Source organism: Podarcis vaucheri, assembly GCF_965113315.1.
Source record: "Podarcis vaucheri genome assembly, chromosome: 6".
NCBI classification, from domain to species: Eukaryota; Metazoa; Chordata; class Lepidosauria; order Squamata; family Lacertidae; genus Podarcis; species Podarcis vaucheri.
This window is the reverse complement of record NC_138764.1, coordinates 61533138-61555502: the sequence shown is the minus strand read 5'-3', so window position 1 is coordinate 61555502 and position 22365 is coordinate 61533138. Positions and strand designations below refer to the sequence as shown.

Genomic DNA, 22365 nt, shown 5'->3' with positions numbered 1-22365 from the left:
TGGCAACTGAGTGTTGGCTCAGGAGGATGGGAATGACTGGAGGCAGGGAGGGTCTCAATGCCTGTGGTGATGTCTTCACTTTGCCTAATGGAAAGACCAGGAACTGGGAGAGGTTTAGCAAGGCCAGGGAGTGAGGCAGAAACAGGCAGGAGTGACATAAAAAAGAGGTGTCTAACCTATGGTCCTCCAGATGCTACTGGACTACAGATTCTATCATCCCTGGTCACTGGCCATGCTGGCTGGGGCTGATGGGAGTTTGATTCCAGAAACATTGGGATGCAGGAGAGAAACACAGGTTCCCTAATATAAATAGTTGAGTCTGAGCTGCACAAAGGAGCATGCAACTGCACAAAGTCTGCTGCTATCAGGAGGGGGATGTTATATAGCAGTAAAGGACAGTGCCCAATTACCTTGGGGATACCATCACAGGTCTGATGAGGCTTCGGGGTCCTAAATTTTCATGCAAGAAGGGGTGGCTGAGGAAGCATGGCTCTAGCTTAGCCCCCAGAGGGTTCTTGGTTCAAAACTTACTGTGGATGATTCTCTTAATAAATGTGTGAATAAGTTAGTGTCTAGGCTGCAAACTGCAAAATCTATCTGTCTCAGCTTTTTTTATGATCGGCTCTACTCCTTCTCTGTTAAAAGGAGTGTGACTGTGACACCTTCGGGATAGACTGGAACCCTGAAATTTATGAAGCTTAGCCTCCTTGTATATGATGAAATTCTAAATCTCCATCCTGATCATTAGCTTGAAACCAACTTCAACTGGCCCAAAAGAGCCTCAGGAGTTTAATTCATAATTTAGTTTTTAATTGGCTCACCTTTTTTCCTCAGTGCTCTGTTAAACCTATCTGTCAGACACACACTTGTATTCCTATGTCTCTGCACTGTAAAGGGCTGAAGAGTACATGCTTTGCATGTGAAGATCTCAAGGTCTGGCCCTGACATCTCCAGGTATGTCTGAGAAAGACTCAGGTAGGCTTGAAATCCTGGAGAGCCACTGCCAGCCAATGCAGAGCAGGAGTGGCTAGACTTCAGGCTTTCAGAACCTACATTGTTGTCGTTGTTTTACTAACCTCCCCCCCACCCCGCCAAGATCCTGAGCCATCACTTCTTGCACAAAACTGAGCAAGGTGCAAACGACATTTGTTTACCATTAAATAATTCTTAGCCTGGGGATTTGTTTTGAGTGTCAGAACTGAATAGAGCACACAGCCCTTCCACACAAACCCCCACTCCTAGTCATCCCAAACTCTCTTCACTTCAGCAATATTATTTACAGCAGGGGAAAATAATTTATCTGCTGTCAGAAATTCAAAAAAGCCTTGCTGATCTACTGGAAATTACTTAGAGATCTACTGTAGATTCAGATCTACCTTCTGCCCAACCCTTGTGCAGAGAATTACCAAGTTTGATGGACCAATGATCTGACTTGGTATATGGTGCAACTCCTATAATGGTATTCTTCTTCTTATTGTTTATATGAATATTTATATGCTGCCCTCATCTTATGGCCACAGATAAAACAAGTACACACTTAAAAGAAAATATATTTAAAATCACAACAGCTATAAAGTGCAACTTCATTAAAAAAGTGCAATGGGAAAACTCACCAAATTCATCAGAACAGTTCTACTGCATTCCTGAATATTGGGGAAAGAGTTGGGTCTTTACCTATGTAAAGTACCGTAATAGAATGAGCTGGCAAGATAAACCCCAGTGTGGTAGGAGTTCCATATACCACTGGAAAAGCCCTTCCTCAGGTTCCAGGCTTTGTATCTCATCCAATGCAGGGACCATTAGGAGGGCCTCATTTGCTGACTTAAGGAGACAGGAGAGTCAATATGGGAAAATACACTTTTTTTATCTAGCAGCTGGATAATGGGGACCATGACATTCATTAATGTTTTGGCATGTGATGAAAGGAAAGGAGTCTTTCTGACTTGCCTTTATTTCAATATAAGTAGCCACTCTCAACCCTCCAAATAAGTTCACAGCAGCTGAGCCCCATAGCCAATGAAAGACTGCATTTCTTTCTTACATCTCTCACTCTTTGGCAGTGGAATTCAGCTGCCCTGATGTTGAGCACTACATAATCTGCTCTATGCCGAATCAGCCCAGTACAAAATTGTACTTTACTCATTTTCTCAGGGGTACTTATCCTGCATCTATTAGATGGGTGTATTGATTCAATGAGTTTGTATATTTTTCCTGTACTTCCGCTGTGTGCTAATCTTGCTGTTCAGTTCTGGTTGCCAGATGGAATGAGCAGCTTTTTGAAATCAACAAAGCAGGCAAATGCTTCCCCTTTCCCCTTGGTTTTTTTTTTAATATGGTTGTTAATAAGCACTTACAAGGTAAAATGAATTTATTCATCCTTTCCTGCCAAAGGGGAAAACAAAGGTTGGCTGTCATGGATTTGGGTGTTCTATGTAGCCCAGCAAGTTGTCAGTAGTGCAAACCTGCTTCAAATCTGTGAATGAGATACAGAGGTTAGGCATCTTCAAAAACAATGTTTCTCCCCCCCCCCTCTGTATTGCTTTTGTACAAACATGGTCTCTCTCAAAGCATAATGAAATAAGGGTGATGAAACTGATCAAGTGAATCCTGAAGCTTTTTGTACAATAACTCACACCATTCTGTCAAGCTCCCTGATAAAAAGATCTGAATAGCTAATGTCCTTTTTATGCTTCCATTTGATTTTCTTTCTGTTTCTCTCTTTCCCTTTCAAGGATTGTGGAGAAAGGAACAAAAGGGATATACATCTCCATGTGAAGTTATGCAAAGCCTGAAGCCCTTCTTTAGTTGCTTGGCTGCAATCCTCCAGAGGACCGAAAAGGGGACCTTGTAAACGCCTCCGAACTCTGCACTTTCTTCACCACCTGCCTTGGAATGGATACTGGAGTAGACTGGAAATCTTGACAGAAAAGCGACAGGGAAGAGAACCATGGTTTGTCCCCTCCAGAAGACCACTGATCAGTTTCCCCTTTCAGTATTGGCCCTTTGAAGGTTATTCCTCTCCCCTCTCCAGAGTTCAATGTGGAACCAGTCTCCAAGCCAGCAAAGCTAAGTGGTTTTTGATGACAAGAGTCCCTGATCTCCATGGGTCTTTAGGTTGGAAGGGTTGAGTTTCAAGGGGTCTTTGGCAATGATTGGGAAGAACTGGGGATCTTTGTGCATGGAGCAACTCTCCTTCTGTCTATTCCTGAGTGTCTGCTGTGACTGGTGGTATCATCCAGTCAGCTCAGCTAAACCGAAAGGTCAGGGACATCCCCACATGAACTCTATCCGTCTTGATGGGGATATCACCCTTGGAGGCCTCTTCCCTGTCCATGGGAGGGGCTCCGAGGGCAAGGCATGTGGTGAGCTGAAGAAAGAGAAGGGGATTCACCGCCTAGAGGCTATGCTTTTTGCTCTGGATCGCATCAACAACGATCCTGACTTACTCCCCAATATCACCTTGGGGGCTCGCATCCTTGACACCTGCTCTCGAGATACCCATGCCTTGGAACAGTCCCTCACCTTTGTCCAGGCCTTGATTGAGAAGGACAGCACAGAGGTGCGCTGTGTCAATGGTGGGCCACCTATCATCACCAAGCCAGAGCGTGTGGTTGGGGTGATTGGCGCTTCTGGCAGCTCCGTCTCCATCATGGTGGCCAACATATTGCGCCTCTTCAAGGTAAGTGAGTGTGAGCTTCCTCTTCTCTTTTTCCACCTCCTCCTTTCACTGCACAGGATCATTTGCAATTCAATCCTTTTTCTCCTTCCCGCTGCAGCTGCTAAAATCACCACCAGCGACTGTTAAGTGGAAAAAACATTAAAGTAGTTTTTACAATAATTATACAGGCTAAGTTCTTGCTCCCTGGCGGGGAAAAGGGAGGAGAACAGAATCTCTTTCTGCGTCTCTGTGGGTGTTTAAAGAGCTCCCTGTCTCCCTTGGGGAGGCTGACCCTTCCTCTCCCTTCCAACCATGATATTTTGAGCAGCGTTTCTCCCCTCCCCCCTTCTGCATCTGCCACTTGTGTGAGGGAAAGCTGGTGAGCCGATGCCATTAGATATTGTGGGGAGGGCGTTCTTCAGCGTGGAGAAGGGTGGAGGGAATTATATGGTTCATTTTACAGCTGAGAAGAATATTCATGCTGCGTGTATCCCAGAAGCTGCTGTGGGAGGGTGAGGGGGTGTGGAGAATGAGAGACTTGCTCCGTGGAAGCGTTTATAAACCAGCATGAGGGGAAAGACCTTCTTCTAATGCACGTGGTAATTTCTAACCCTGGGGGGATGCAGTTGGCTCTAGGGGCATGTGACAGACATCTCCCTGGCCTAATTTACCTCAGAATATCCAGCACTAGGCTACCCAGAAGAATTATCCCATACCTCTCATTCCAAAAATTCTCAGTCACATTGACAGCAACATATCCCCCCCCCCACTACAATTTTGTTTAAAAAAATAGTGCTGGGTGGAATTGCAAAGTGTATCACGAGAGGGTGTGTGTTCCTCTTAAGAGAAAATGATTGTGTTCATGGAATTACTACTCATGTGGCAGACTCGCTGTGTAAGGCAGCACACCTGACATTGCTGATGTGTTTTAAATTCCAGTGTAAACCAGTGGTTTCTGTACTGTAATACCAGTATCTATGGGTCTAATGGGAGCAAGTGGCATTTGGCAAATTTCATATCAGGAGTGGGAAACACTTTTCAACCTGAGGGTCAAATGCCTTTCTGATCAACCTTCTGAGGGCTGCATGCCACTGGAGGCTGCCCTTTCACCAGAGGCAAAAGTGGGGACAGCAATGAATGTAAAATTTTGCCTTTATGCAGTATGCTTTCTCCACATGGGGTGCAGGTGGAACTGTGGGTTAAACCACAGAGCCTAGGACTTGCTGATCAGAAGGTTGGTGGTTTGAATCCCAACGATGGGTTAAGCTCCCATTGCTCGGTCCCAGCTCCGGCCAACATGACCCGGAAGCTGTACGTCGGCTCCCTCGGCCAATAAAGCGAGATGAGTGCTGCAACCCCAGAGTCGGTCACGACTGGACCTAATGATCAGTGGTCCCTTTACCTTTACCTTCTCCACATACTTTCAGAAAACCCTCCCTGCTTCCATCCAGGGAAGCAAGAGGATCTGTCAGAGTTCAAGGACACATTCCAGCCAGGCACTCGAGGAGGGTGTGAGGCAAGGCCAGTGGGGGGGGATGTGGTATGGTCTGGAGAAAGTCCCAAGGGCCAGCTCGAGAGCCCTGGAGGGTCACATTCAGCCCTGAAGCCTGATGTTCCCTACCCTTGTTTTAGGTTAATAGTCATGAACCCCTGTTACACAAATGTCTGTGTGGAGTATGGGTGTGGATTGTGTAATGGATACGATGGGTTCAGTGCCTGACCTCTCAGCCCTTCATTTAAAGGTTTTAATACTACTTGTTAATTTGGTCAGAGATGCAGGTGATACTGTGGGTTAAACCACAGAGCCTAGGACTTGCCGATCAGAAGGTCGGCGGTTCAGATCCCCGTGAAGGGGTGAGCTCCCGTTGTTTGGTCCCAGCTCCTGCCAACCTAGCAGTTCAAAAGCACATCAAAGTGCAAGTAGATAAATAGGTACCGCTCCGGTGGAAAGGTAAACGGTGTTTTTGTGTGCTGCTCTGGTTCACCAGAAGCGGCTTAGTCATGCTGGCCACATGACCCAGAAGCTGCACACTGGTTCCCTCGGCCAATAAAGCGAGATGAGTGCCGCAACCCCAGAGTCGGTCACGACTGGACCTAATGGTCAGGGGTCCCTTTACCTTTTACCTTTATTGATTTGGTCAGTGGACAGTGGTCAGTTGATTTCCTGCCACGTTCTCCTTCTGTGTTGGAGTTGTCATTCTGTCTAATTCCTTAAGGCAGCTGCTCTTGAGCTCTTTTCCAGTTTGGCACTGGAACTGTGTTTGTATGTATCAGTGGCACTCTTAGGTATGGGCTCCAGAGTAGAAGATCAGAGTAGTGCCACTTCATTGGATGATGCGGGTGAGGAGGCATCTGTAGCAGCATGGGGAAATGTGCTGTGAATCACTGTGCCAGCCAAGGCTGAAGCTACCCACCATCTGCCTCCCCCCAGAATGGTTCTGGACTCCATGTGGGAGGAGAGCAGAATGGCCAGGATGGTGTGAGAGAGGGGGAGAGCAGCCAGGCACCTTATCCAGGAAGCGCTCACATTTGACAGAAAATCTGGTGTGTGTAGAAGGGATGGCACCTCTCAGCCTCAGGGAGAGGTTGGTCCTAATAAGGTCCACTGTTGCTCTTGACTCTTTCTGGTGGAGTGACATAGCTACCTGCAACTTTAGTAACCCTCGGGATGTGGAATACATTCTTTCTTTGAATAGAATTATTTTTCTCTTTTTACTCTGAATTGTAGGTTGCCAGAGGTTTCCTGTGACAAGGCTAGATCTTTCCACACCTACAGACTGCTGTACTGGTTGCTTAGGAGTACAATTCCACGTAGATGTCTTTGTGGTTCAGCTGAACTAGGCAATACTTGCATGAAACATGCCCAGGTGTTTCATTCTCAGTAGCAACACTTTATACACTTGGGCAAATGCTCAGGTGCATTCAGCAAGTCACCTAAATACTTTCCCGTGGCTGCAAATGCCAGAAGCAGCCACTTTCCATCCCCAAAGGGGATGAACTTTTGTAATGAGTAACATTGCTGTGGCTACAGTGGCTCTAAGGACCATTCAGGAAAACTAGCAAAGACTTTTCTCTTCCGCCAGCTTCCAGTGCTGAGGACCTTGGTGAGTTCCTGTGCTGTGGATTAGAACTCCCTCGTTGAATGGTTGTTTCAAGGGTATCATTTTAATTAATATTGTTCTTTATGTATTCTGAAGATGTCAAAGAAATATTAAAATATTTGCATTTCTATTTACTGCCTCTATTTGCATATGAAAACAAGACACAGGGTGCAAGCATCATTTGTTACTAACAGAGTAATTCCAAGCATATGCACTCAGAAGGAAGTCTGATTGATGTCAATGGGATTTACTGCCAGGTAAATGTGCAGAAGACTGCAGACTTCCTCTCTCTAGAAGTAAGAGAAGTAAACAAACAACTAATCATTTGATACCTTTTGACATATGTATTGCGTCCTGAGCTTTTGTAGGCATGAGTTTACTTTATTATTTGCATGAAATCTTTATGTGTGTAAGTCTACTGAAGCCAAGAGCCTGTGAAATGTCAGAACATACATTTCCCAGTCTTTCACCATGCTATTAGTCACCTGTACAGAACACATCCAGGGTGTTTGCAGAGTCTTTTTGGGAGGGCGGATACCTTTCCTGGTTTGAGAAGCAACTGGATTTTGCTGTGTTGCAATCTATTTTCTCTGGCACTGAGCCAACATAACTTAGTGGTTAGAGTGTTGGACTAGGACCAGGGAGACCAGGGTTCAAATCCCCACTTGGCCATAAAGCTCACTGGATGACCTTGGCCATTAATTGCCTCTCAGACTAACCTATGTCACAGGGTTGTTGTTGGAGTTAAATGAGAAGAAGAGAGCCATGTACACACACACACACACACACACACACACACACACACACACACATGCTTAATTGAATGAAGTATGAAAAACCTGAGGTGATGAGAAAAATGTCCTTCTTACCTTCCTTAAATGGACCCCTGTAGAGCATGTAAGCCCCTTCCTAGCTGCAAATAGTCAATGTCTCCTGCTGATCATGCTTTCAGAATTAGTTCTATTCCATGGATCCAGTAAAAGCTTACTCCCAAATTTTCCTTTAGCTGAAAAGTTAGGCAGTTTATGTTGTAAGTGGGAAGTGTTCATAGATCTGCGTTGATCCTTGCTGTGAGGTTCCAAAGTGCATGGATTTGTTAGACTCTAAACTGAGAGGTCAAGAAGCACACACCTCGCCTTCAAACCTATCCTCTTGCGGCATTGCAGTGATGTGAGAAACTGTTTGAGGGAAGTTTGATGTTCCTTCTTTAATAGGCATTTTGTTGCATTGTTCACAGTGCTGCTTAATTTTTTATTTGGCAGACATACCACCCTGTGATCTAATTTACCTGCTAAACAAAGCAGGCTAGAGTCTGGTGTCTGGCTAGTGGGCTGTATTCACATAGGTGTATTCTCAAGGATGCCACGGGAGGTGATGTAAAATGCAGGAAGCAGAAGCATTTTTAGCACAGCAAGTCTCCATAGTATCTTAGACAGAGTGAGCCATTTTGCCAGGTGTCAGAGAAGTTCGAAGGCAAATCCATCAAGATAAAATCCTTTGGATGGAAACTTACCCCATACATGTGCTGTGGATTAATGTCCTTGTAAATTGTGTCTCACAGTTCCATTGTGGTGGAAACAACAGCTGTAATGCAGTGGTAAATTCTGAAGTGGAGGAACCCTCCATAGTCATGCCCCCAGGGAGACAGAGAATTCATAGCCATGCCACTGTATGGATCCATATGTTAGGAATACAAATATTATTAATTTGTGTCAGTGAAGCCATTAAAAAAAATCAAAATGCATAACACAGAATAAAATGCTTTACACAGTTAAAGTGATGATTAAAACCATGCATTTTGTCAGATAAGAGTTTGCTTCCTGAAGAATTTAATTTATAATCCCCCCAAACCTTTCCCCTTAAAGTCGCCACTCTAAAGGCAAAACAGGCCACTTTTCAGAGGTGTAGGGGCACCTGCCTCTAATAAAAAGTTAATCAAATATCCAATTGATTTCCCAACTGGGATATTTAAATGTTTGAACTAGGCTGCTCTTATATTATTGTAGATTAGGCAAACCTGTAAATAGTGAGGTAAATCTTCAGTATCTGTCCTCCAAACCTCCAAGCTTATAATCCTGGCTAATACTGCCCCAGCAGATGATGCCATCACTCCTAGTGTGGAAGAGGAATCAGAGTGGCATTTCCTGAGGTTCCTGCTGGCTGCAGGAGAGATATCTGTAAAACATTGCCTCGCCATGTGGTCTACTTCATATGTTTATATACATCAGGTGTGAGGATCCTTTGGCCCTCCAGATGTTTCTGGATGTCATGAACTGACATTAGGCCTGACACTCAGCCAAGTCTGTGGAGATGAAAATCTTCCAAGTCTGTTTTTGATAATAAAGAGGTAATGCCAACTTTGGACTGTGTGAGGAGTGGCTGGCACACTCTGTGACACCAGCAAACAGACCCCACCCACTCTCAGACCCCACCCAGTCCAAAGCTGTCTCTTTCTTCCCTTGCTAAAGCTGTGCTTGCCCCATCCTTTGAAGCAGGAACCAAGGGAGTATGTCAGTCGCTGGATCAATGCCTTAGCTTGCTTAGCCAGACATACCACCTGCTCTGCCTTTAGCTGTTGCATTGCCTATGTAGTGTACTGATATGAGCATTAAAGTTTTTGGCAGAAACCACAATCTGAGTTTGTGCTCTTCATCCAGTGAGAGACAGGATATTAGAGGGAGTAAAGTGTGTGCTAATTGAATACTCCTTTTGCTTGCTGTATGTATACATAGTTGCAAAGTTCTTGCATCCACATGCAAACTAGTATAAGATATGGAGCTGCCTTGCTATATCTTTTGTTGTCGTGCGTTCTTTTTGGAAGTGCTATCAGCCATTCCAAATAGTTCTGCTCTGAATGGGTACTTACAAGTCTGAAAGTACAAAGGGCTGCAAAATAGGAAAAATCCAGATGACTCTTTCACAGTGGGTCGTTTAAAGCATTTGAAAGAGTTTTGGTGGGCAGTGGAGTTTTCATCGATTCAACTCTTACTATTGCATAAATTCTTTGAAGGTCACAGCCACTGTTGAATGAAACATCCCTTTTCATTGTGTTCTCCGAATTGTTTGGCAGATGGGGATACTTTGTACAATCGGTGACCCTTTGTGGGAGAGGGAGCAAGTACATATAAAACCTTTCCAAATAACAAGGTAGATTATGCCGTTGTTATGGATGCCAGTGTTAGACCTGCCTATGTCAGGCCCACCTTGCAAAAAGCACTCCAGAGGAGGGAGAGCAAGAGAACGCTTCCAGATAGTATGCTTTTTTGAAATTAGTTTTAGGGGTTCTGAGATGCAGCATGTCCGACATCTTCAAGCTATGTATGGACTGTACTCTATTTATTATGATGATTTATTGAATTTGTTAGTTGCTTTGGGTTGCCAGGGCAACCCAAAGTGATTTACAACCCAAGTCTCTTGGGAGCTGGGAATATTGCCATGGGCTCTAGAACAAAGCTTATGGGGAATGGGTGAAGTTAGCTATAGCCAGGTGTGCCAACTCTAGGTGGCTGACATGTCTCCAGCCCCCTTAATCTTTGTTGGAAAGGGGACTGTTGTGCATCACACACATGCAATGTCACACGCACCACACATAGGGCAGCCAGCCAGCTCCAGCAAAGTGCTCAACCTTCTCTGGATGATGTGATGCCACTTGTGTGTCGCTCACATGACATCACATGGGCATGAAACGCATCACCACCCCAATCTTGGGGACAACCTGGTGCCTCTAACTCTAGTTGATAATATTTTGAAATTTAAATAATAATGTTTAAATTAAAATTCAATATGTTCTTTGCATACCAGCATGTAAGTACCCTTCTAAAAGGAGGAAAAGAAAATGTCCCTGCCTCCTACCCCCACCGGAACATTTCTGACACAGGAGCAGTGGCAGCAGAAACACCGAGAGCCAGTGTGGTGTAGTGGTTAAGAGAGGTAGACTCGTAATCTGGTGAGCCGGGTTCACATCTCCGATCCTCCACATGCAGCTGCTGGGTAACCTTGGGCCAGTCACACTTTTTTGAAGTCTCTCAGCCCCACTCATCCCACAGAGTGTTTGTTGTGGGGGAGGAAGGGAAAGGAGAATGTTAGCCGCTTTGAGACTCCTTTGGGTAGTGATAAAGTGGGATATCAAATTCAAACTCTTCTTCTTCTTCTTCTTCCTTGCAGGGGAAAAGTGTGAGTATGTGAAATTCTCAGCATATCAGCAGAACAGAGCTAGCCATAGTGTGGGGACTATATACAGTGGTGCAGCTAAGTAATTTTAGACTCTGGACTTAATGGTCTTCTGGCTCCGCTTCTTTAGATGATAATGTGTATTACTTCACACTTCCTTCCAAATGTGAGAAGCCAGCCCTGCTGCATTTGGAGGCTCACCAATTCATTTTGCTGAGTGGGGCTCTGGATATTTGCCCCAAAGTCCTGACCTGATGGCACTATGACCAGATACTGTATTAGTAGTGTAGAATGGAGCTAGTGCTGGTAAAGTGTCAGCAAAACAAAGCACCTTGCTATTTGTTCCTCTGCCCTAAAATCAGGTGCATGTGAGGAAGCTGCCAAATGGATGCAGTGCTGGTGCTGTTATTATTATTAATTGCCTTCCTGCCCCCAGGGTTATAGCTAATATAAAACAAGCAATATGGAAACAACCACACATATGAAAGCATTAATTAAAACAGAAAAAAGCAAATATAAAGGATGAAGTTTAGAATCCAGCAAAAGCCAGGCAGAAAAAAATTAATGTTTACAGCGCACCTAAAGTTAGGTAAAGATGGAGCAGTCTGACCTCTCTCCAGAGGGAGTTCACAGCTGGGGGGCTGCAGCAGGAAAAACCCTGTCTCAAGTAGGGAGAGGAGGATCCGTCAATTTCATTTTTCCAGTCTTGAGTTCAATTTTCCACATTTTGCAGCCATCTGTAATTTTTTTTTTAAAAAAAAATCTGCATGAAAATCTATCAGCATTTTAATTTTTATCTGCAGTTTTGACTGCATTCCAATGTAGGTAAGTTCAGCTTGTTGGGGTACATTGTTGTTATTTGTGCTCCTGACAATATATCTGGAATGAGCACAGGATATGCGAGCAATCTATGGCAAGCAGCTGTGCATTTGATAGGAAAGAGCAAGTTGAGTGTGACATTAAGAGAGTCCTGCCGTTCAGTGGATTGTCTTACAGAGGCTGAGTTGTAACTTACTATGCTGATGTGGTGCTCAGCAAGAATAAGCAGTATGTTGTATGTGCTGCGACTGAGAGATTAATGCTGCCCTCTCCTAACTTAGTCTGAACAGGAAAGATGGATAAGAAAGGTGGGTGATGGGGAGGGAGGAATATCTGTCTAGCCTTATAACAAGATGATTGGGAAATGAGGGGTGAGTTGGGCTGTGTAAAAAAATGCTCCCCCTTTGAAGAAGGGTTGGCATTCTGAGGGGCATGAGCACTAACTTTATGTTGGCTACTATGATTAAATGCTAAATGGATAATTAACACGATTCAAACTGAGAGGGAGTGCCCAATTTCTGCTACATTGTTGCAAAGAGCATTTTAGGGAACTTGTCCCAGGTTGCACAGTGAATATGTGGCAGGAGTGGAACTGAGCCACATAAATAATCCAACAGCCAATGGGAACACTCTTTCATCCAGTTGAATTAGTTTCTAATGGTGAATGACGACTCTTTCTTTCATAAAATATGACCTGATGATAAATCTCAACCATCTTTCACTTCCGTTGTAATGTTAAGATATGTTCAGAAGCTTCTGTGTGGTTGTCTTGTACAGACTAATGCTCTCAACTTATCTGCTTTCCAACCCGTTAATAGATAGTATATGAAACCATATTAATATATATCATCCTGACACCAGATATTGCAGATGATTGGATAATGGGGCTGCGGATTATACACCCAAAGTGTGAAATCACATCTTCTCTCAGTTCCTAATAGCTGAATGATTGCCATAGCTTGACACGTTTATCATTCAGAACAGAGGCAGCTACCTGCTAAGTAGTCATGGTACAGACTCTATTGCCAAACAAATAGGAATGAAGTGTGATTGGTTGATGCAACGTGAGATGTCAGGCCCATAAGAAATGCTTATGTGGCCTTCACCTTATCACCTCATCATTTCTCAGTATATTATATATTATTTCCTGCACCATATTCCAGTACTTATTCCAGACGATAGGGTAGGAACTACAGCAACAGATGGGCTGATGTGCATATGTGTGAGGCAAGTAGTATGGGTTTCTTTGAAGACCAGGGGTGGGGGATTGGATCTGGCCAGTGGGCCAGATCCATACCTCCCCCTCTGTGGAACAAGTTTGATGGGTGGCCTCACTGTCAGCTGCTTGACATCACAATCACATCAGCCGATCCATTTTCCTTTGCCAGAACAGTTTGAAGTCAAACTGTGTGGATAAAGGTGCAGTGCTTTGCAAGCGCTGACAACCAGCTGATCATCAGCACTTGGCAAGCATTTTCCTTTGCCTCTGTAGGACTTTGCAGACCCTGTTGATCAGCAGCATATGTAAGCCCTGCATTTTTCACCAAGTTGAGTCTTTACCTGAGCCACACACATATGATGTCAGGTATAGAGCAGGTGGCGTGCTCAATACAACCTTGTGAGCCTAATGGGAAGGCCTGGAGGGCGTCATTAGGCCTGTCTGCTGGAGGTTCCTCATGGCTGCTGAAGGCTAAGCTAGTGATTCTGACTCTGCTTCCTTAAGGTTGGTCAGTATTAGAGCTCATGGGAAATGGCAGCAAGGCAGGTCAGTTGACACAGTACCATGGAAAGCACCAAGAGAGCAACTTGGCCCAAGAATGGTTGGAGGTGAACTAAAACCTTTGGGACCTCTATTTCTACCCCTCCCTTTTTCTGAGCACTAGAGCCCTTGAAGGGTCAACCTTCTGGCTTGAAAATGGACACTTCTTCTGCACTCATAAGAGCCTGCTGTATTAGGTCAATGGGCCATCTAGTTCAGCATCCTGTTTCCCATCCAGGTGCTTGTAGGGGAACCCTAAAGCAGAACCCAAACAGAAACTGGTACTGTATTCAGAAGCAATACTGCTTCTCACCTCTGATTTTGACTTCATGGCCTCCCACCTGGTGCACTCCCAGTGCTGTTGGACAAATGAGGCAGCTTGGGAGGAAATTGGTTCCTTGGGCCCCAAGGAGGCACCCATGAGGATCCTAGTGCCACCCAATGGTGCTCGGGGAGAGAGCTTGAAAGTGGCCTCTGGCATGGGCCAAGTCTCCATACTCTCTGGGGTAACTGTGCCCCTGAAGGACCAGGTGTGCAGCCTGGGAGTCATTTTGGACTCACAGCTGTCCATAGAGGCGCAGGTCAATTCTGTGTCTAGGGCAGCTGTTTACCAGCTCCATCTGGTACACAGGCTGAGACCCTACCTGCCCGCGGACTGTCTTGCCAGAGTGGTGCATGCTCTAGTTATCTCTCACTTTGACTACTGCAATGCACTCTATGTGGGGCTACCTTTGAAGGTGACCCGGAAACTACAACTAATCCAGAATGCGGCAGCTAGACTGGTGACTGGGAGTGGCCGCCAAAACCACATAACACCGGTCTTGAAAGACCTACATTGGCTCCCAGTACGTTTCTGAGCACAGTTCAAAGTTTTGGTGCTGACCTTTAAAGCCCTAAACGGCCTTGGCCCAGTATACCTGAAGGAGCGTCTCCACCTCAATCGTTCAGCACTGAGGTCCAGTGCTGAGGGCCTTCTGGCGGTTCCCTCACTGTGAGAAGCCAAGTTATAGGGAACCAGGCAGAGGGCCTTCTTGGTAGTGGCACCCGCCCTGTGGAATGCCCTCCCACCAGATGTCAAAGAGAAAAACAACTAGCAGACTGTTAGAAGACATCTGAAGGCAGCCCTGTTTAGGGAAGTTTTTAATGTTTAGCAGACTATTGTATTTTAATATTTTGTTGGAAGCCACCCAGAGTGGCTGGGAAAACCCAGCCAGATGGGTGGGGTATAAATAATAAATTATTATTATTATTGTTACTTGGGGGTCTAGCTAGGCCAGCCTGTGTCTCCACTGGGGTTCTTCCCCCATCTTTCTGAGGTTTTGATATCCACCCTATCTTTGGTCCGTTCCTTCTGCCCCAGGCTAAACCCCCTCATTTTTTATAAGTGGAGCCTCCTGGCAGTGTCCAAATGTGGCTTCCTCCAGAGCCTTGCCTGGTGTTGTGGATCAGGACTTACTTGCTGGCAAGGACCTAGCAAGCCCCAGTAGCCCACTTTATATAGGCACAAGCATCCCACCCTTAATCCCAACATGACTAAATAGCCAAGCACAGGAGAATAGCTGGGAGCACAAACTTTTGTAAGATTTTAATAATTCTGATCAGTCGGGAATTTGTAGGACATAATATGATATAACAAAAATGATAGATTCTTTAAAAAGTACATTAGAAGGAAGAAAGCTGCAGGAGAGCTGTTGTAGCTGTGACCATCAGGGAGTAAAATGTGCACTCAATGAAGATAGGAACACTGCAGAGAAAGTAAATGAATTCTTTGCTTCAGCTTTTGCTGCAAAAGGCATTGGGGAGAAACACACCTGAGCTATTCTTTTGAAGTGATAAATCTAAGGAATTGCCACAAATTGATGTGTCAGGTTTTAGAGCAAATTGATAAAATGAACAGTAATAAGTCACCAGGAGCACCGGATATTCATCCTGGAGTTTTGAAGAACTCAGATATGAAATTGCAAAACAACATCGTTTGCTGTGCTGTAACCAATCGCTAAATCAGTCTCTGAACCGGAGGACTGAAAGGGAGCTAATGGGACACCAGTCATGTAAAAGTGATTCAGTGTGGTTCAGTGGATAGACTAGTGAGCTGACACTTGGGTTCAAAGCCCACCTTTTAAGGCTGCAGAAAATGGCTGTTCCCTTGTAGGTAGGCAGAATTAAAGCTTTAATGCAGCCAGGATGAAAATAGCTTGGTGCAAAAGGGTTATAGTACTGCAACAATGGATAGAGTTTGGTATGAAGAATAAGATTATTCTGACAGTGAAAAGGTTTAAATAATCTGAATATGCAAATGTTGTGGGGAAGACTATGCAAATGCCCATGAATGCGATTGTGGCTCTGAAGCCAATTCATTGATAACATGGTAGATTTCTGCCATCGTTTTTTGGAGGAGGGTGCAGAAATGACCGAAGAGCAGTATTTGACCCAAATACCAGCATTTGAGCATTTTGCTGTCAGGTTTAATCTACTCCAGTTTGTGCCCCCACCCCTATACAAGCTGAACAGAAATAAGAAGACTTTATAATTACCATATTTTCTTGCTGAGCACCTATTATACATAGGAACCTCCCTAGGCTAGAAAGTTTGTTTGAACAAAAAACCCCTTAGCAGCAACACAGATACAGGGAAAAGCATAGATAAATGTAAATATCATGCAAATGCTGAAGCAGCTGCAATGTAATATCCACAAAGCACAAGCGTGTTCTCTGCCCAAGGTGCACAATTTCAGCATTAGCAAATGGTATCTGTTTCTTTCTAAGACATCATTCCCCCCCCCTTTCATGATTTTCTCTCCCCCTCCTCAATCCCTTTACCCAGCAAGCAGCAGCCAAACGCTGGGTCTCCTGGGAGAGCTGGAGGCTGTTAGTTGAGACAGAAAAACAGATCACTGATGGAGTTTGATTTTCCTAGGTCCCTTTTAAAAATGCGTTAATGTTCCAGGCGATGAGTGAGAGGGCTATTCAATAATTAAAATAATATAAATTAGAGGGAACGAGAGGAACTTAAAAGCCATTTGCTGAGACAAAAAAGATTGAGAATGCTTGCTTCGCTGGGAGATGGGGTGGGGGTGGAAGGGAGAAGGTATGAAAGCAGGAGAGGAGGAGGAGGAGATGCGTTAACGTATTTGCTTTTAAATGGCTTTTGGGGGAATTTAATTTTAAACCTCAGTTAGCTGATTTTTTTTTAATGGAAAGCACCTTGTGCTGTTAGCATGAAAGGTGTTACATGAACTTTAGGCTGGGGACTTTTGTGGAATGGGGATGTTGCCACACATAATGGACAAATCTGTCAGCTTTGGTTTCTCTCTGTTTCTCATTTTTTCAAATCTTAAGTTTGGTTCAGCCCATTTCCACATCAGCTTGTGACTTTTTTTAAGTCGTTGTGAAAATTCACTAGCGTTTTATGCATTTCTCCCAATAGCCACATTTGCATGCAGTTTTGACTAACATATACATTTTATGTGGTTCCATTGACCCTAATGTACTGTGTTTTTGCATTTTCACTAATATTCTTTTGTATGCATGTACACATTCTTTGGCTGGAGAACTCTATTGCAAAATTGGGAAGTACAAATTTTGATGGGTTCACATACTGTTTGGGAAGCACAATTAAGGTAGGTTGTTATTAATATATATGGGAACTAAACAGAATTCCTCCCTATTCCTATATACGACCATCTGGACCTCTTCAGTTGCTGGTGGCAATGGCTAACACTGCTTGCCAGATCCAAAGACTTGGGCAGGTGGAATATTTTAATGCAACCGGAGAAGTGGACTATCTTTACTGTCACCTAAATCTTTAAGGGTGGCAAGATACTGCTGTGTATGTATCTAATGGTGGATGAAGACCATGGGACTGTGGCCAAATAATGACAACTTTGTGTCAAGCACCCCCATCATCTCTCAGATGACTCTGTGATCTGGATGGCAAAAACCTGCTTGTTCATTTGGCAGGTGTAATGCTTAAAGTCCTTGGGCACAATGGCAGCCATCAATGGCTCTTGTTGCATGATATTTGTGTTATGGTATAGGTGTGTGTGCATGTCATCTGTTATGGTTCTCACAAAAGTCGACTGTATCCTGGGTAGGTAGGAGATAAGTACCAACATTCCCATCATGGATCTGGACTACAAGACTTATTGCATGGACAGGCGGAGTCCCCCCAACCCCAGGCGACCCCCGAGCAGAATAATGACTCAAGACAATGTGCTATGGGGTTAAAATTGGCCACAACTTTATTAAGTTTCAGATTTAGGGAGACCTTGGCTCAGGCATTGGGCGTTTATCCTTCCCAGGCCCCAGCCAGGGATCTAGGAGACATCAGGGTTATCCAGAATGTGTGGGGATAGGGCTGGCTCTGGAGAACATAAGTTCAAGCAGAGAGCCTGTCCCCCGTTTTGCCGCTGTCGCAGGGGAGAGCAATGACAACCTCTCGGTGTATGGCCAATGCCTCCCCTCAAGACCCCTTTAATGGGGAACCCTGGGATCACCGCCGCAAGGGGGGATGGGTCACAACTTCACGCCCCCCCACCCCCATTTAGGAAGATAAAGGATTCTGCTCAAGGGCTGAAACTGCCAAAGTTGTGACATTTTGCTACGGGAAAGGCAAAACCAGCCAATGCAGGAAAATTCCTTTCCAGTCCTACAACAGCGACCATGACGTAGCAGCGCCCACGTACCTGTGGAGAAGAGGTTAATCTGCAAAGAAGGCTTAACTGAGGGAGGGCAGGGTGGGAGAAGCTCTGGAGCCAACTGATGCTTTGCAGGTAAGATTCACCATCTGTTGTGTGGGCAGGGCGGTCCCCCTCCACCTGGCCGATCCCCTGGCAACGCCTCCCCAGGCAGGATTGGGCGATTGGCTGAGGTAGGCAGAGACCTCCAGGTATCCAGCCTGGGGAGGGAGAAACCAGCCCGTGCTACCGGGAGCTGCACTGGGATGTGGGGAGCGGTCATTCTGGAATGTTGACATCTTTGAGTGATTTGCCAGTTCCCTTGTGGTAAACTAGCCCCCTTTGAATCAAGCAAAATAGGAAGCATATGCTCCAAGGTAAGCTTCCCACAAGCAAATAGAGACCAAGGTTGCCTCCATTGGCTTTCTATCCTCTCAGCAGTCAGTGTAAACACCTTGTCTTTCAAACTCCTTCATAGTTTTGCTCTAACATGCGTTGTAGTCCAAAGTTGTCATGAGAGAAACCTTGAGAGGATACACTACTGGGGAGCCATCAAGTGCAAAAGTTAGGAAGCCACACTTTAGTTATTGGGGTTCATTCAGTCATGACTATACCTTAGACCAGGAATCGGGAACTGACTTAGATCAAGAGGAAATGGTCCCCCTCATACCAATGGGACAGGGTGCTTCAAGGGCAATGCTTCATTCAAATTGTTTCATTGCTTTTCTGGAGTTTCCAGTTACAGCTCCTGACTACTCCAGGATTCAAAACTTTGCCAGGCCAGGTTGTTTGTGGCCTTGAAGGTACATATTTCCTCTGGCTGAGATGCTTTCCAAATAGATTGCTGGCAGCAAAGAAGTGAAAGAAGGGAATCCCCTGGGAGATAGCTAATGTTTGCTTACTTCGTCCATATCCTTTCAGCCCATGATGATAAAAGGGCCATTTATGCAGATGGAGAAATTGGTCTAAGAAGCAATTGACTTGAAAATAAAACAGAAAGGAGAACCTTGGAGAAAACTGTGCTTCTAAATTGAGCTGTAAAAACCAATAAACAAAAGCCCTGTTGTTGTTCAGCTAAAAGGGTGATCCTAAAGAGGCAACTTCCTTCTTTTGTTCCAGGGAGAATCTTTTGTGGTGATTTAATTAAAAACAAGCATTTGAAGTTCATTTGTGTTTTGTTTTTGTTTGTTTTTGGTTTTTTTCGCAATGGGAAAATATAATTACAAACTGATTGTTGTTTTGAGGAACCAGAGCTTCACCATGACATTTTGTTAGCTGCATTTTCCCCAGAGAAGGTTATGTGAAGGAGCAAAGGGTGGCGAGCTTTGAGAAAGGAAAAAGCGATTCACAGGTGACAAAAGTAATTGTCTCATTAAATGTTTGTGGCCCACAGAGGAAAAATGTATGTTTGCAGGTGTGATTTAAATCCCAACCATGACTGCAAAGGGATTTGAAAGGGGCTTGTTTAACTATTGATCAAATCAATGATTACATTGAACCCCTTTGAAGGTGTGTTCTCAGTGTCAATCAGATGATTGGCACTGACAGCAAACTTTCAAAGAGGTGTGCTCTTAGTGCCAATCAGTTGATTGACTCTGAGAGTGAGTTGTTACCAAATGTCTTAATATCTGACCACCTATCAAAGTTGGCCTGTGGGTGGGTGGAGCAGTGGCGTAGCGTGGGGGGTGCAGGGGGGGCCGGCCACACCGGGCACAACATCTGGGGGTTAGGGTTAGGGGGCATAAATCCACGGGTTAGGGGGCGCAAATCCATGGGCTAGGGGGCACAAATTACTTGCCTTGTCCCGGGTGCTGACAACCCACGCTACGCCACTGGGGTGGAGGAATGTAAGGACCTGGCTTGCAGACCAAATCTATTTCCTCTAACACTCATGTATAAATTGAATATGTATACATACTCATTTCATTTTAAAAATAGCAGCTGTGGGGATCCCTGTTTAGGAACATGGTTCGTAGTGTATATATAGAAAGGGGTCTTACTGCCTGTACTGAGGTCCTGGTGGACCCAACTTTCCAAGCTGTTACCTGCCCCAGGAGGGAAGTTGCCATTGGTGCTGGATGATCACCAACCAGAGTTTCTCCATTACATTTTTCCTTTTCCTTTCTCCATTTAAAATGGCCTCATATTTTGAATTGGCTAGTTGCCAATTCTGGTCCATGGGGTCATGAAGAGTCAGACATGACTAAATGACTAAACAACAACAGTTGCATGAGGAGGAATGTCTGCAGTAAATCTGTGCCCACCTGGAAGGCCTGTAGTCCCAGTGGAAGGAAAGGTGTTTTGAGATACGGGTCAGGACTCAAAGAGTCATGATAAAACGTATTCTCTGAGCCCAAAGGAGCTTTAGATGTCTCCTCTTAAGCAGTAACCTTTCTGCTGCTTTTGAAAGTTAGGAGAGTTTTGTAATAAGGCATGCTGAAAACTTCCACTAGGCACTCATGTATGAACAGTTTTTTGGGCGGCAGTTCAGCAGCTAGTCCATTCGGGTGAATGAGGCACTGCACCACCAGCTGCCCTCAACCAGCCCTCACTTGCCTGCCTTCTTACTTACAACCCTGCCAGCTTCCTCCTCAGTATTACTGCTGCACAAGTAGATCTCAGGGTCGCAGGTGGCGCTGTGGGTTAAACCACAGAGCCTAGGATTTGCTGATCAGAAGGTCGGCGGTTCGAATCCCCGCGACGGGGTGAGCTCCTGTTGTTCGGTCCCTGCTCCTGCCAACCTAGCAGTTTGAAAGCATGTCAAAGTGCAAGTAGATAAATAGGGACCACTCCAGCGGGAAGGTAAATGGCGTTTCCGTGCACTGCTCTGGTTCGCCAGAAATGGCTTAGTCATGCTGGCCACATGACCAGAAGCTGTCTGCAGACAAACGCCGGCTCCCTCCACTTATAGAGCGAGATGAGTGCGCAACCCCAGAGTCGGTTACGACTGGACCTAATGGTCAGGTGTCCCTTTACCCTTTACCTTTAAGTAGATCTCAGCAGTGGGTAGGATGGGGACAAGACTAGAATTAGTTGGCTCTACCTCTCAATGGCTCTGGCTTCTCTTACATGGCTTCCTTGCCTTACTACTTCCAATGGGCAGCAGCCACCACAGCAGATTCAGGTGCCTTGCCTTCTGGGATTGATCTTGGGTGGAGCTGATGGGAAAGCAAAACACTCTTTGTCCTTCCTTTCCTAACTTGGGTTAGACCATAACCAGAGTTTTTGGCAAATGTATGTGCCCGAAAGAGAACTTAATGGAAAAACTGTAAATCACTTAAAAGGTTCTGTTTACAGTCAAGAAATATATAAATGTTGATAAATAATAAATAACTAAATAAGATGCCAGGAGTCTTCAACTCTCAAATTAAGTCTTCCATCCCAACTGTTCATTCTTTGAGAGAGAGGAATCCCTTCCCTGCATCTAGGTGATCCAGATGTTTTGGATGGAGGAAAGAGCAAGTGACATTCTCTGATGTGCAAAATATAGCGAGTAGGAACAGGTGTTCAGAGAATAGCCTCTTTTGTCATTAAAATTAATTTTGATGTGCTGGCAGTCACAAACCCACTGTGCTTTAGTGCTGAATCTGCGATGGGATGGCAATTTGTGAGTCTTTTCAAGATACCGTGTCTGTAGTCCGTATGAGGAATGGGGAGCTGCAGGGGCTACAAAATTCACTGTGCTCTCTCTGCTTTTTGACAAAGTTGGGAGGGGATTGGTACTTTTATTGCTTTGTGCTGGTAGGAGATCTGAGCCTCTCTCAGAGACAGGATATGTAGCAATGTACCATTGGCCCTGTCTGATGAAGCTGTGGGGTTTTTCTTTTTCTTGGTTGTGCTACTTTCATTGGTGGCTCCCCACAGCCAGTGAAATCCAAGAAATTAACTGGAATGTGCTGTTCTAATCAGACAGAGCTCTTGATGTACATGGATGCTAGCTTGGTGACTTCATTGATCCTTGCATGCTTGGCTCCGGCATCAGGTTTCTTTCAGCAAGGCAATCCCTGAGTGAATCATTACTGAAGCTCTGTAGTCTGGGAAAGCAGATGAATGTTTTGAGAGACAGGCAAAAATGGGGCAAGAGCCTGGCACTCAGACAACACATGAACGCTGCAGACTAATTTGCTGAAACATGGGTTTGCAAGAGGCGAGGTCTGATTTTTAGAACAAAAGGGGACATCAG

General features: G+C 45.0%; 1 protein-coding gene across 2 annotated transcripts in view; it reads left to right on the top strand.

Moving 5' to 3' along the window:
- GRM4 (glutamate metabotropic receptor 4) overlaps positions 1–22365 on the top strand; it is a 292534-nt gene that overhangs the window by 50283 nt on the left and 219886 nt on the right. The window contains exon 2 of one of the 2 annotated variants that reach the window (XM_082226841.1): positions 2733–3679. In XM_082226841.1, the coding sequence (XP_082082967.1) occupies positions 3149–3679 (531 nt within the window). In that variant the 5' untranslated portion in view covers positions 2733–3148. Of the gene's footprint in view, positions 1–2732; positions 3680–22365 lie in introns of those variants that run through there. The other variant, XM_082226842.1, reaches the window with a different exon arrangement.